General features: G+C 42.8%; 1 protein-coding gene across 1 annotated transcript in view; it reads left to right on the forward strand.

The window, feature by feature from the left end:
• The window catches only part of RYR2 (ryanodine receptor 2), a 167,256-nt gene that overhangs the window by 22,950 nt on the left and 131,831 nt on the right, over positions 1–12,475 (forward strand). Inside the window, exons 4-5 of the mRNA XM_084868643.1 lie at positions 7,548–7,564; positions 10,884–10,898. Coding sequence (XP_084724769.1) covers positions 7,548–7,564; positions 10,884–10,898 — 32 coding nt within the window. The remainder of the gene's footprint in view (positions 1–7,547; positions 7,565–10,883; positions 10,899–12,475) is intronic.

Here is a 12,475-nt window from a genome sequence, read left to right on the forward strand (position 1 = left end):
AATCTATAGCATACTTCATCATGCAAGTTGTCATCTCCGGCTTGGTAAATTATGTTTTACTTCATTTGAATACTTATGGAGTGAGAGGTAGACTCAGCTCTTCTAGACCTGAAAGCTGGACTATCTGGTCGGCTCCAGAGTCAGCAAGTGGTGGAACAGGGCAGAATCGGGTTGTGGGTTCCAGCGTCTGTGTGTTTTTTTTTTTTTTTTTTTTTTTTTTTTAATTAAGAGAAGAAGGGAGAGGGAGAGAGAGATAGAAACATCAATGATAAGAGAACCATTGATTGGCAGCCTCCTGCATGCCCCCTACTGGGGATTGAGCCCACAATCCGAGCATGTGCCCTTGACGGGAATTGAACCTGGGGCCCTTCAGCAGGTTGATGCTCTGTCCACTGAGCCACACCAGCGAGGGCTGTCGGTGCTTTTTAAGCTCTTTGTTATGAGTGTCCAGGAAAGGGAGCAGAGCAGTGTCACTATTGCCACAGGGGGAGAGGAGGACGAGGTCACAGGCAAGTGGCCCGAGAGGCAAAGGAGAGCAGGAGAGGACACTCGGAAGCTGCCAAATTAGTTTCACGGCTGCTGTCACAAGTACCACCAACCTGGTGGCCGAAAACACCGTCGACTTATTTAGCTCACAGTTCTTGAGGTCAGAAATCTAAGTCCGCCTCCCTGGGCAGGACTGCGTTCCACACAGGCCTTCAAAAGACCTGGCTTCTGGCCTTTCCTAGGTGACAAGCTTGGCTGGGCCCTGCCCCATCCTGAAAGCCAGCAGCATGCGACCTGTAACATACTCACTGGTTCTGGGAATTGGGACCTGAGCGGCTTTGGGTGCCATTAAATTACACTGGGGAAGTATAGAGCCCCAGTGAGAGGCTACTGACAAAATCAAATAAAAAGCAGAGAAGTTGAGTTGATTAAGAACTGGAAAGTGTACCTGATTTGACAGGAGCCTGGTTTTCCTTTAAATCACTCCATAGTAAGTTCAATTTATATGAATTCATAGATTCCCATACAGTTTGCATTTGAAAGAATTTATTCCCTGAAGAGTTTTTCATATTTATTGGTAGTCCCAGAAGTAGATCTTAATATTTCTATTCCACCCTATTCTTCTGGTGTTTGGCACATGTCCAGTGCCACCACATCTATTTTTTTTGTCTTTTTTTATTAAATATATTTTATTGATTTTTTACAGAGAGGAAAGGAGAGGGATAGAGAATTAGAAACATCCATGAGATAGAAACATCGATCAGCCGCCTCCTGCACATCCCCTACTGGGGATGTGCCCGCAACCAAGGTCCATGCCCTTGATAGGAATCGAACCTGGGACCTTTCAGTCCGCAGGCCGACGCTCTATTTACTGAGCCAAACTGGTTTCGGCTGCACCACATCTAAAAGACTGGCTGTGCCTAGTCGGGGCACATGCCCAGATTGCAAGCTCAGACCCTAGTAGGGAGTGTGCAGGAGGCAGCCGATGGATGCTTCTCTCTCACCAATGTTTCTATCTCTCTCTCCTCTCCCTTCCTCTCTGAAATCAATCAAATAATATATTTAAAGGCTGTTCAAGCTCTTGGGCAGACAAGCCATGGGTCAGAATTAAAAGAGCTAATGATGTAGCCACCTGGCTGAGTTGATATTGATTTTTTCCCATTTGTTTTCTCTTCATGACCGTGAATTGGGTAGCGTGGAGGGTAGAAAGCTTGACAAACCGTGCTTGGGGTTTGTGTAAACAGACTGTGTCCTGTAGGTTATTGAAAGTAGGTCTCAGGTGCTGGGAGAACGACTCACTGGAGGAGTGAGGATTGCTTAACCACTTGGTGTTATTCATCCAGTTTCAAATATGTCGCTGCTCTGCACACCGATCTCCGTTAACATACAGAATGAAACGTTTGGGATGTAAAACGGTGATTACACTTTTCAGTACTGTTGGGACAGAGTACTGAAGAGACCAGACCAAAGACCAGAGGGCTACGATTTAGTGAAGAAAAATGACACCACACTCACGGTTTTTACTTGTGCTGAAGCAGTATGCCTGCCTGGGACATGGCAGACTCCAATCAATCAGTCAATCAATCAATCAATCACAAACACAGTCATTCTATCGTTGATTAATGGTACTGTTAAAAGTAACTAGTGTCGCCTGGCAGGTGTGGCTCAGTGTTTGAGCTTCATCCCACACACCAAAAGGTTGTTGCTTGGATTCTGGTCGGGGCACATGCCCAGGTTTTAGGCTGGATCCCTAGTGTGGGGCGTGCAGGAGGCAGCTGATCAATGACTCTCATCGTTGATGTTTCTATTGCTCTCTCCCTCTCCGTCTATGAAATCAATACAAACATTAAAAAAAAATAAAACCCAAAAAACAAAAACGGCTCTTCTTCTTAACGGAAAAAAAAAAGAGAAAATTAGTGCCTACATGCATACAGTATAAAAATATACTTAAATTCCAGTGTAAATCCCAGAACATTTCAGTGTTTTGCTCTCGTAACGGTAATTACGGGAGTATAAATGGAAAATACCTTCCTCATAACCCTCCTTTCCCTGACGATAACCACAGCTAAGAGTGTTTGTGTTCATCTAGGGCCGTGGTTCTCAACCTTCCTAAGGTCGCGACCCTTTAGTACAGTTCCTTATGTGGTGGTGACTCCCAACCATAACATTATTTTCGTTGCTACTTCATAACTGTAATGTTGCTACTGTTATGAATCGTAATGTAATATCTCTGTTTTCTGATGGTCTTAGGCGATCCCTGTGAAAGGGTCGTTTGACCCCCAAAAAGATCTCGACCCACAGGTTGAGAACCGCTGATTTAGAGCCTTCTACATAAACGTTTACAAGTTTTGGCTTAAAAAAATAAGGACACAGAGTCCAGGGGACAAGAGTCCAGTGTAATGGATGAGACTCTGCTCCGATCTTCTTCAGTTCTCCCCTCTGTCCTCCTTGCTGTTGGCTTGGTTCTTAGTCTTGCTTCCTTCATGGTTACAGCATGGCTGCTGCAGTTCCAGGGACGATACCCCAATTGAAAATGATCCGTAGGCACAACAAGGAGCTGGCTGGCTTATTTTTGTTTTCAGGAGTGAGGGACTTTCCCCAGAATTCCCCAGGTAGACTTCTCCTCCTGCCCACGGTCACTGACTCATGCCTGCATTATTTACTGGCCTGGGAAAATGGGCCACCACACTGACACACAGCATGGGGAGAGGACAGGGCACCTCTACAGAATCAGGTCCTCTTTTTAGAAGAAGAAAGATGGTTATGTGTGTACATGAATGCTGGATAATTCCTAATGTCTTCTGCCGCAATGCCAAGCAGACACGGAAGTAACTTCCTTATGGCTTCATGGGAATATTTATTCAGATTGAGATCCTCCAGGTTCTTGTGCCAAACTAGGTCCAGGAAGTGACATCCTTATCTAGGAGGAACCATCAGAGTCCCTGCTCAAGGTCTCCATGGCTGGGACACGGAAAACCTGGGTCCCTACTTCACCCAACTGATTCATGCAGCTTTCGTCCCAAAGAGGTGTGTGGAGTTGCTGTCGTGAATTCCGGAGACACAGAGGAAAAGAAGAACGCATTCTTGCTCCTGAGGAACTTAGCAATTTAATAGTGAACAGAAAAGGTAAAATAAGTCATTGCAATGGGAGCGAAACATGCTTTGATGGTAGTTCCATGAGAGCACAGAGGAGGGCGCTCTAATTAATTGCTCTTCCAACTCCGAGTTACTTATTTCCCCTCCCCAAAGGCATGCATCCCATCCCAATGCCTGATGACCTCAACAGTTCAAAACCGTGAGAAGCTAATGGGTTAGTCCATTTACGCTGTGGATGATATGACGTCACTAGCTATTTATATTGAAACTGCAATTCCCAACTATCCATTGTGACGACTTTCTATTTTGGGAGCTGGGTTCTGTTCACCCCGCTGTGCAGGAGATCCGGATAAGCTGGGTGCTGTTTTGGGAATGGCGCTAAATGCTAATAAATTAGCACATTTCCTAACCCGACAGGGTCGCTAGCATCTTGTCCAGAATCTCCGTACATAACCATCTGCCTGTCCTTCATCTGTGAAACTGAGACTGAGATTTAAAAAAGAAATGTGATTATGGCCTCCTACAGGGTTTATCGCTAAAACACTCCGTGAGCAGCACTATTTATCTACCACGTAGAAGGTGGACATTTGTCTGTGGCTGAAATCTCCACCTCCTATTTTACTGTCTTCCTGTCTCTAGAAAGACGACTTCCTGCTCTGAAGCTAAGATCTGATGTATCTCTGTGTGTCGAAGTGTTGTGTTTTCCAGAGAATCAGCATCAAATTCAATAAGGAAGCCAATTTAATCAACATGTAATTTGATCACCTGGTGCAGTTACACCCGTTTTAGATTATGAATCTTGCAATGGATAGATTATTTTATTTGAGTCGTGTCATTCAATTTCGACATCTTCCTCATGTTTTTTTGTGTTTAAAATGAAGTAATATTTTTTAAGTATAAATAGTTGATAGCAAATGAATCAGATGGTAAATTTATGTGAGAAACTATTCCTCAATGTACCAGTGATATAAAGATACTCATTTATTGAGACAGCCACCTTTAATTTTTGTCCTCTTAAAGTTCAAACTTTATTGTCTTAAAACATTCTAGTCCAATGGTCAGCAAACTCATTAGTCAACAGAGCCAAATATCAACAGTACAACGATTCAAAATTTCTTTTGAGAACCAAATTTTTTAAACTTCTTCTAATGCTACTTCTTCAAAATAGACTCGCCCAGGCCATGGTATTTTGTGGAAGAGCCACACTGAAGAGGCCAAAGAGCCGCATGTGGCTCTTGAGCCGCAGTTTGCCGACCACAGTTCTAGTCTGATCTGAGCGTACTTCCATCTTTCATCCATCTCTCTCAAGTGGTGCCACCCCAACCAGCACTGTTTCCTACCATGCACCTATACCTTCCGACAGGTGTTTATTTTTATTCTTTACCAGACTGCCCTTCCCTGTAGTGTGTCCACCCACGAGGGCAGGGCTCTTACACCCAGGACAGTGTCTGTCATGACACGAAGCAGATTTCCAATAAGTATGTGCTGACTTGAGGGATAAAGAGATGGGATTTATAAACCAAAGTGAAGGGTCTGAAATCTTTTCTGCTAGTGGAGCTCTGCCTCCTGACTCGGGGAGGGAAGGGACATGTCGGGAAGAAAATGAGGACATGAGCTTCTGGAATTAGGCAGCCTCACGCTGGAGGGGCCGGGCTCAGTGCAGGTTAACATCTGGAGCCCCAGGCTACTTCGGCCTTCACCACCCAGTGCCCCAGCCTGGGGAGCAATTAAACCCATCTCCAGGCACGGGCCTTTGTGAGTCAGATGCAAGTCATAGAGCCTTTTCCTAGAAAAAGCGCACTCATGTGAGCACAGCTCCCGCTTTGATGACCCGGAGCGGTGCAGCAGCCCCTTTGACTGCAGCCGCTCTCAGAAGCTGTGCTTCTTTGTAGCCGATCTCAGGGCTGTGGAGAAAGACAGAGACATGAGGGTGACCGAGGATCTGTGAGGCCACGTGGACGTGCTGACAGCTGGCATGAGGCTGGCACTGGCTGGGTGGCCAGTTGTGCTCCTGTGGTTCTGAGAGTATGTGAGGCCATTAGCGCTAAGGCCACACGGAGCTGAGTTCTTTGCTGGGATAGGAAACTTAGACCTGGCCTTGGACTGTGGCAGAGAGCAGAACACTGAGGGCACATTGCACGGGCTTCCCGTAGTCTCTTCCAATCACCTCTGCTCACAAGAGGGAAGGTGTCCCAATGAGATTAGGCAGTGGAGAGAGAGAGAGAGAGAGAGAGAGAGAGAGAGAGAGAGAGAGAGAGAGGGAGAGAGAGATGACAGGTAACAGCAGGGACGCAGAGAAAGCAGCAGTGAGCCCCAGCACTGAACACTTCATCGCTGGAGTTCACTGCCTTTGTTCAGGGCGCAGACCCAGCATCCACTCCGAGTGACCGTGTCACACTGTGTGGAGTGAACGCAGAAAGAGCCCAGCAGCCAGGAGTCTCTTCCAGATCAGACAGAGTGGAGCGGTGCTTTGTGAATCAGATACTCAATAAATGTGTTTTATTTTTTATTTTTTGGTGGGAGTGAAGAAATAAAAGCAAGATGCCAGGGCCAGAGATAAAGACTGGGATTGTTTACACATCCATGGCCTGGAGACTTCATTTTGTTTTTCTGCCAGTGGTTTACCTACAGAAATATTAGTGTGTATAACTGTAGAAATGAATTACATCATACTAGAGGGCCTGGTGCATGAAATTTGTGCACTGGGTGGGGGTCCCTCAGCCTGGCCTGTGCCCTCTCACAGTCTGGGAGCCCTTGGGGGATGTCTGACTGATGGCTTAGGCCTGCGGGAGTCCCCTGCATATACTAATGTTATGCACCAGGCCTCTAGTGAAGGGTATAATATAATGTCTTTGTTAATCATCGAAATCTCTAAAGATATGGTATATCTTATCTTCCTAGTACACATGAGAAGGGGATTATTTCATATTTCTTTGAGAGTTTTTTTTTTTTTTGAGGGAGGGGAAGAATAATAAAAACAAAAATTTGTCCTTTTGATGGTAGAAAAGTGAATGGTACTACACCATACATGACTGAATTGCTTCCCTATGTCCCAGTATATAAAGAAATAGACTCATCGCTCTGATAGATCTAAAGTGAGAATTTGAACTCTATGCAACAGCTAAATAACTTAGGTATGTATAATGAAAACGAGGCTTTTCCATTGAGTAAACTGTTTTTTCTTAAACCATTGTGTGTTTTTAAACTCGAAGGCTGGGAGAAGACTTAGGACAGATTTTTCTGAGGACTAAGAAAAATACTAGAGAAGCCAAAAGGAACCCAATAAAGGTGATAAGGAACCTTCCGAATCTATAGAATTTCTCCGAGGCTTCAAAACTAGTGCATGCATATTGAAGTTGATGTTTTCATATCATTTCATAGCGTTTTAAAATAATCACTCTGTTTGCTGCATCTTATGCACCGTCACTTCCAGGAACTTGCTTACCAAGGGTAGGACATTCTTAGCTAAGGCCCACGATTCCCACCAAAACATGTCTTTTGTTATATTGTGAGGTTTTCTGTCATGCTACAAAGATTGGTGTAAGAGAAATTTTACTTCTGTTTCATGAGAGATTTGTAGTTAATGCTATATTTAAAATTGACCTTTTGAATTAAATTGATCTTAGAGGAGAATAATGTTCCTAAATCAGGAGGCCTAATGGGCTTGAGAATTAGGTAAATATTCATATTTGCTTCTGAATATTTTGGATTGTTATTTCCTGTACCTGCTGCATTTCTGCCGAATGCCTTTGAAGTTCTGATTGCTAATTAATTGAGGCTTTTATTTTTCTAGGAGATTCAATGTTATTAATTAAAAGTTTAAATGGTGTTTCTTTTTCGTAAGAATTGGAATTCGATTTTGGTGCAGGGACCACAAATGCAATTTATTTAAATGACAGTCATTGAAACACTGCCAGGTATTTGCTTGCTTGTTATTTATTTTGGCTTTTTCTTTCTACAGAAAGTTGATGTGGAAAAATGGGTATGTGTTTCCATAGATTTGCAAAGGAATCATGATCTAAACACGTGCACGTTTGCTCTTGCCTCTAATATTTCTGTGTGGCTTCCTGGTGTGGCTTGTACTACTAGTTTTCACAATAACTGCTGTGTTGTACTGAACAAATACGAACAGGTCTCTAGCTAGAACCTTGTGTATGGTTTGGGTCAACTAAACTGGGGGATATGAAAATGTTCTCCCCCCCTTCCCCTGAGCTATATAATTTCTCTGTAATTGGTTTCCTAATGCGATGCACTTCAGTCAACAGGAGGGCTTTTAGTACATCACTTATCACAAATCTTAACCTTAAAATCGTACTGTGTAGCCCTTATGTTTTCCCACGTATGATAGAAACTGGCGGTCACAACCTTGAAAGGTGGAGGCGATAGTCAGTGTCATGAGGAAAGGACTCATTTGCAGGATTTCGGACGCTGCGTTTGGGACAGCGGTGTGATGTGGCCAAGTTCCATGATTACTATGGTACTATGGTCTCTTTAAGAGCCAGAGACAAGGAGGGAGCAAGAAACAGGTAGAATTTGTTATCTGTTTCTATCCTTGGGTGTCACAGAAATAGACACTGCTGTGTGTGTGTGTGTGTGTGTGTGGCGGGGATCTCCTCTGTCCCCTGGGTTAACACAGGCTGGGTCTTGGGGCCTTTCTCCTATTCAGACATGAAACATCCCAAGTCATTTCAAGTCACACAAGTCTCATGTGGTAACTAAAATGCCCAGCCCCGTGCCGAAACCGGTTTGGCTCAGTGGATAGAGCGTCGGCCTGCGGACTGAAAGGTCCCAGGTTCGATTCCAGTCAAGGGCATGTACCTTAGTTGCGGGCACATCCCCCAGTAGGGGGTGTGCAAGAGGCAGCTGATCGATGATTCTCTCTCATCGATGTTTCTAACTCTCTATCCCTCTCTCTTCCTCTCTGTAAAAAATCATTAAAATATATTAAAAAAAATAAAATAAAATGCCCAGCCCTGTGCAATAGGAGGATCCGAACTGAATTCCAGTTAACTTGTCTCTATAGCTCAGGCCTCTCCAGGGTGGAGGCCTGCAGGCGAGGTGAGGCAGGGCCTCCCACTCACCCCCATGTCCCCACACATGTGTTTCTGATGTAGTTATTCTCTCCAGATGAACTGGAGGAAGAAGGAAGCCTGAGGCAGCTCTCCTGCTCGTATTTGGGACTTCATACAAGCGTCCCAGGGATAAAGGGTGAGGATTGCAGTGGCTTATCAGACGGGTATAGTTTTCTAAAAGAGGACTAGACAACTGTAGCATATATGCTAGATCCACTGCACTCAAAAGAATAGACAGTCTAGTTAAACATTGTGTGTGCAGTGTAGATAGCCTGAAAAAACAACAGCTACTACCAATCAGCTCCCCCAAAATTGTAAAAATACCAGCGTGCCAATGCTGGTCATGAGTGTGCGTGATGCGGGGCGGGGCCTCGGGCTGTGTCATTGCATGTGCAGGTGGCAGCCCAGCCCCTTTTAGATGCTCTGGGGCCGCTCTGCACAATCTATCAACAGAGCACTCTGGGGTCTTGTCCGTGTGAAGTCTAGAAAGAAAGCATTTCTATGGGATTTTAAAAAATCTTCACCCTAAGGAAATGCTTTTCATTGATTTTTAGAGAGAGAAGAAGTGAGAGAGAGAGAGAGAGGAATATAAATGTGAGGGAAAAACATCCATAGGTTGCCTCCCATACACAACCTGACCAGAGATAGGATCCCCAACATTTGTGTGTGTGTGGTGTGTGTGTGTGTGTGTGTGTGTGTGTGTGTTCACACGTGAGACAATAGATCACACTTCAACCAAATGAGCCACACAGCCAGTGCTTCATGGGGTGTTTCTATCATTAGACAAATATTTGAGGTTCTCTACGAATGTATATCCAGATACCCTGTTGGATAGTATATATTGATATATGCTTACAACTTGAAATTGTTAATATTAAATGTCTTTTGTTTTCTAAAATTTGTTAGGAGCACCAATATCATCATGAATCTAAAACAGCCACCAAACCCAAGTCTTTGTTGGTGAAACACCTTTTTTTGTCAACATGATGGGGTTGAACAGGTTACCTCAGTCATAAGGACAGGTTACCAGACAATGACCTCCTGACATCATTTACCATTGATATCAGTGATAGATACGTAACTAAACAGCCTCTCATTTTTAATCTTAAAATGAAATGATCCTTTACAAGTTTTCCTTAAATTATAAAATTAAAAAAATGGAAGGCTGGCTGGTGTGGCTCAGTGGATGAGTGTCATGTCCATGTTGGAGGCTCCATTCCCAATGTGTGATCATGCAGGAGGCAGCCAATCAATGATTCTCTCTCATCATTGATATTTCTACATCTCTCCCTTCCTCTCTGAAGTCAGTAAAAAATATATTAAAAAAGAAAAAAAATCAGTCACAAGAGAATACCACTAATGTACATATCACTATGTTTTTATGTTTCAGGGAACCAACTGTGGTATCTATTATAAGTTGTAGGTTGAAAACTTGCTATTTTCTGTAAAACTAATGTGAATAGGTGTATCTTTTTTCTGTAGGACTTGGATGCTTATGACAACTAAATGTAGTCCTAAGTTTGGAAAAGTAATGCCATTTTCCTTCCTAGTTCTTTTTTATCTGTGTACGCCCCCTAGGAGTAGGTGAAGGAAACTCTAGGGGCCTAAGAGAAAACGAGGGGATATATGCACATACTATGTTTTGGAGAAGAAAAAGGAGCCATTATAAGTCACGAGAAGGGGCTGTGTCATTTTAAGAGCAAAGCTTCCGTGGCATTTTCTCTGGGTTTCCCAACTCACACATGTAGGCTCGGGAAGGGTCCATGGTTACTATCACCTCGGCACTTTAGTGACGATCACCCTCACCTGCTTCCAATCCACTGTTCTTACTAAAATTAGCTGCATTGCTGTTTATATCACTGAATTGTAATGCAAAAGATGAAGTGAAACGGGTTTAAAAGCATTTTCAGAGTATAATTTTAAGATATCTTTGGGCTTTTTTGGTGCTTAGATATGTTGTAAATTAAAACAGGCATCACAGTAGAGCAGCATGTTTTCACAGGAAAAGAAAGAACTAATGTAAAAACACTTGTAAAAAGAGTTTTGCTTGCCCCAGCTTTTACCTGGCATGCAGTTGATACTGTTTTGTTGTGACAACACAGTGAATGTGTTTCTGTATGTTTATTGTCCACATGATTCCACTTAGAAATCTTCATAAGTAAGAGATCTTTTAAAATGTCTTGGAAATAATATATTTAATGCCTTTTCTCTTTTCTCCTGCCCCCACAGAAATTCATGATGAAGGTAAGACACTGGGTCATCTGCTATGTGTTTTATTTTGTACACTTCATGTTTGGTGTAAACTTTGAATTCATGGCACTTTTCACATCTGAAAGTTTTAGAAATTAAATCAAATTTGGAGCTTTTAAATTTAAACGAGTCAATCACATATTTAGGTTTGTCAACTTCATAAGCAGCATTTGGCACCTTTATGTCCTATGCTAACATATTAGTTTAATTTAGCCAACGTTAAGAATTCTCCCATTGAAACAACCATTTTTACTCGTTCTCCAATCAGCATTTTCACTGTGGGTATTTTATAGGCTGTTTTTTAAAAAATATATATTTTATTGATTTTTTACAGAGAGGAAGGGAGAGGGATAGAGAGCTAGAAACATTGATGAGAGAGAAACTTACAGGCCTGAAGTATCTATGGCATTAATGTGAACTGAAGGTTTATTTATATTATGTAAAATGTAATTTCCGAATTCTCCTTTTAACTGGTGCACTTGACTGCTCTGCTCATATTTTAGATTCCAAAGAACAGTTAACATATTAACTTCCACAGTCACTAAGGTATTTTTTTGAAGTGTATTCTTGAGGGCAAGCTGGCCTTGAGCTTGCTTCCCCATTAGCTTGATGGACTCTTATCTAGCTGGTCCTGGCTGGCTTCCCAGAGGTCAGTGTGGTCAGAGCATGTGTGCCTGCAGGGTGGGCTGGGTGTTTGGAGGGAAGGGGCCTGCTCTAGAGGACTAAGTTACTGCTGCTCGGATGCAGCTGTCCCCAGTGGTGATGGTCGTCTCCTCACTGAGACTGCGCAGGGGGCGCCCGCACCCCCCCGAAACGGGGCTGCAGAGTCTCGAAGGAGTAACCCCCAAAGTGGTGACCATCTTCCTACAGCACCAAGGTTCAGAGGAAGTCCATACACACAGGTGGGCAAAAGTAGGCTCAGGGTTGTTCAGATGGAACACAATACAATAACTAATAAATAATAATGCAAGAATCAACTGTTTTGTGCTCTCGCAACTGTAAACCTACTTTTGCCCACCCCGTATTTATTTACCTTAAAGAAGGACCAGCCACATGTAACAAGAAAATTGACACGATGCACCAAATTATATAAAAAACACAGGAAAGAATAAATCATCCCTTAGGATTCATCCCCAGACACAATTCTTTTGACAGATGTTTATTGAATGAATGGAGTTACCCAATCAGCCCAAGAGTTGAAATTACATTTTTAAAATTTTTTTTCAGAAACGGAGTCAGTTAGATTAACGTCATATAAAATGACAAGTTAGAAAAAAAGTACTGGAGTGCATGTGACAGAAATTGCACCCTTTTGTGGTAACTAAGTTAATTAGTGACAATTAATTTAGTGGGGATTATGTGCATAGTTATATGAATTCTATTAGAACGAAATCTGGCATAATTGGCATTTAAGTGGTGAGGAAATCTCTAGTTAAAATCTATAATTGTCTAATTGTGTAGAATGAATAGTTGGAGAAAATTTAGACACTAAAATGTCTCCTCTTAGCTTAACCAATTTGAATATTTATGCATATGCACCTATAAACATATGACACGCGTGGGCCGAACTT

Source organism: Pipistrellus hanaki (assembly GCF_964339955.1).
Source record: "Pipistrellus hanaki genome assembly, chromosome: 20".
Classification (NCBI taxonomy): Eukaryota; Metazoa; Chordata; class Mammalia; order Chiroptera; family Vespertilionidae; genus Pipistrellus; species Pipistrellus hanaki.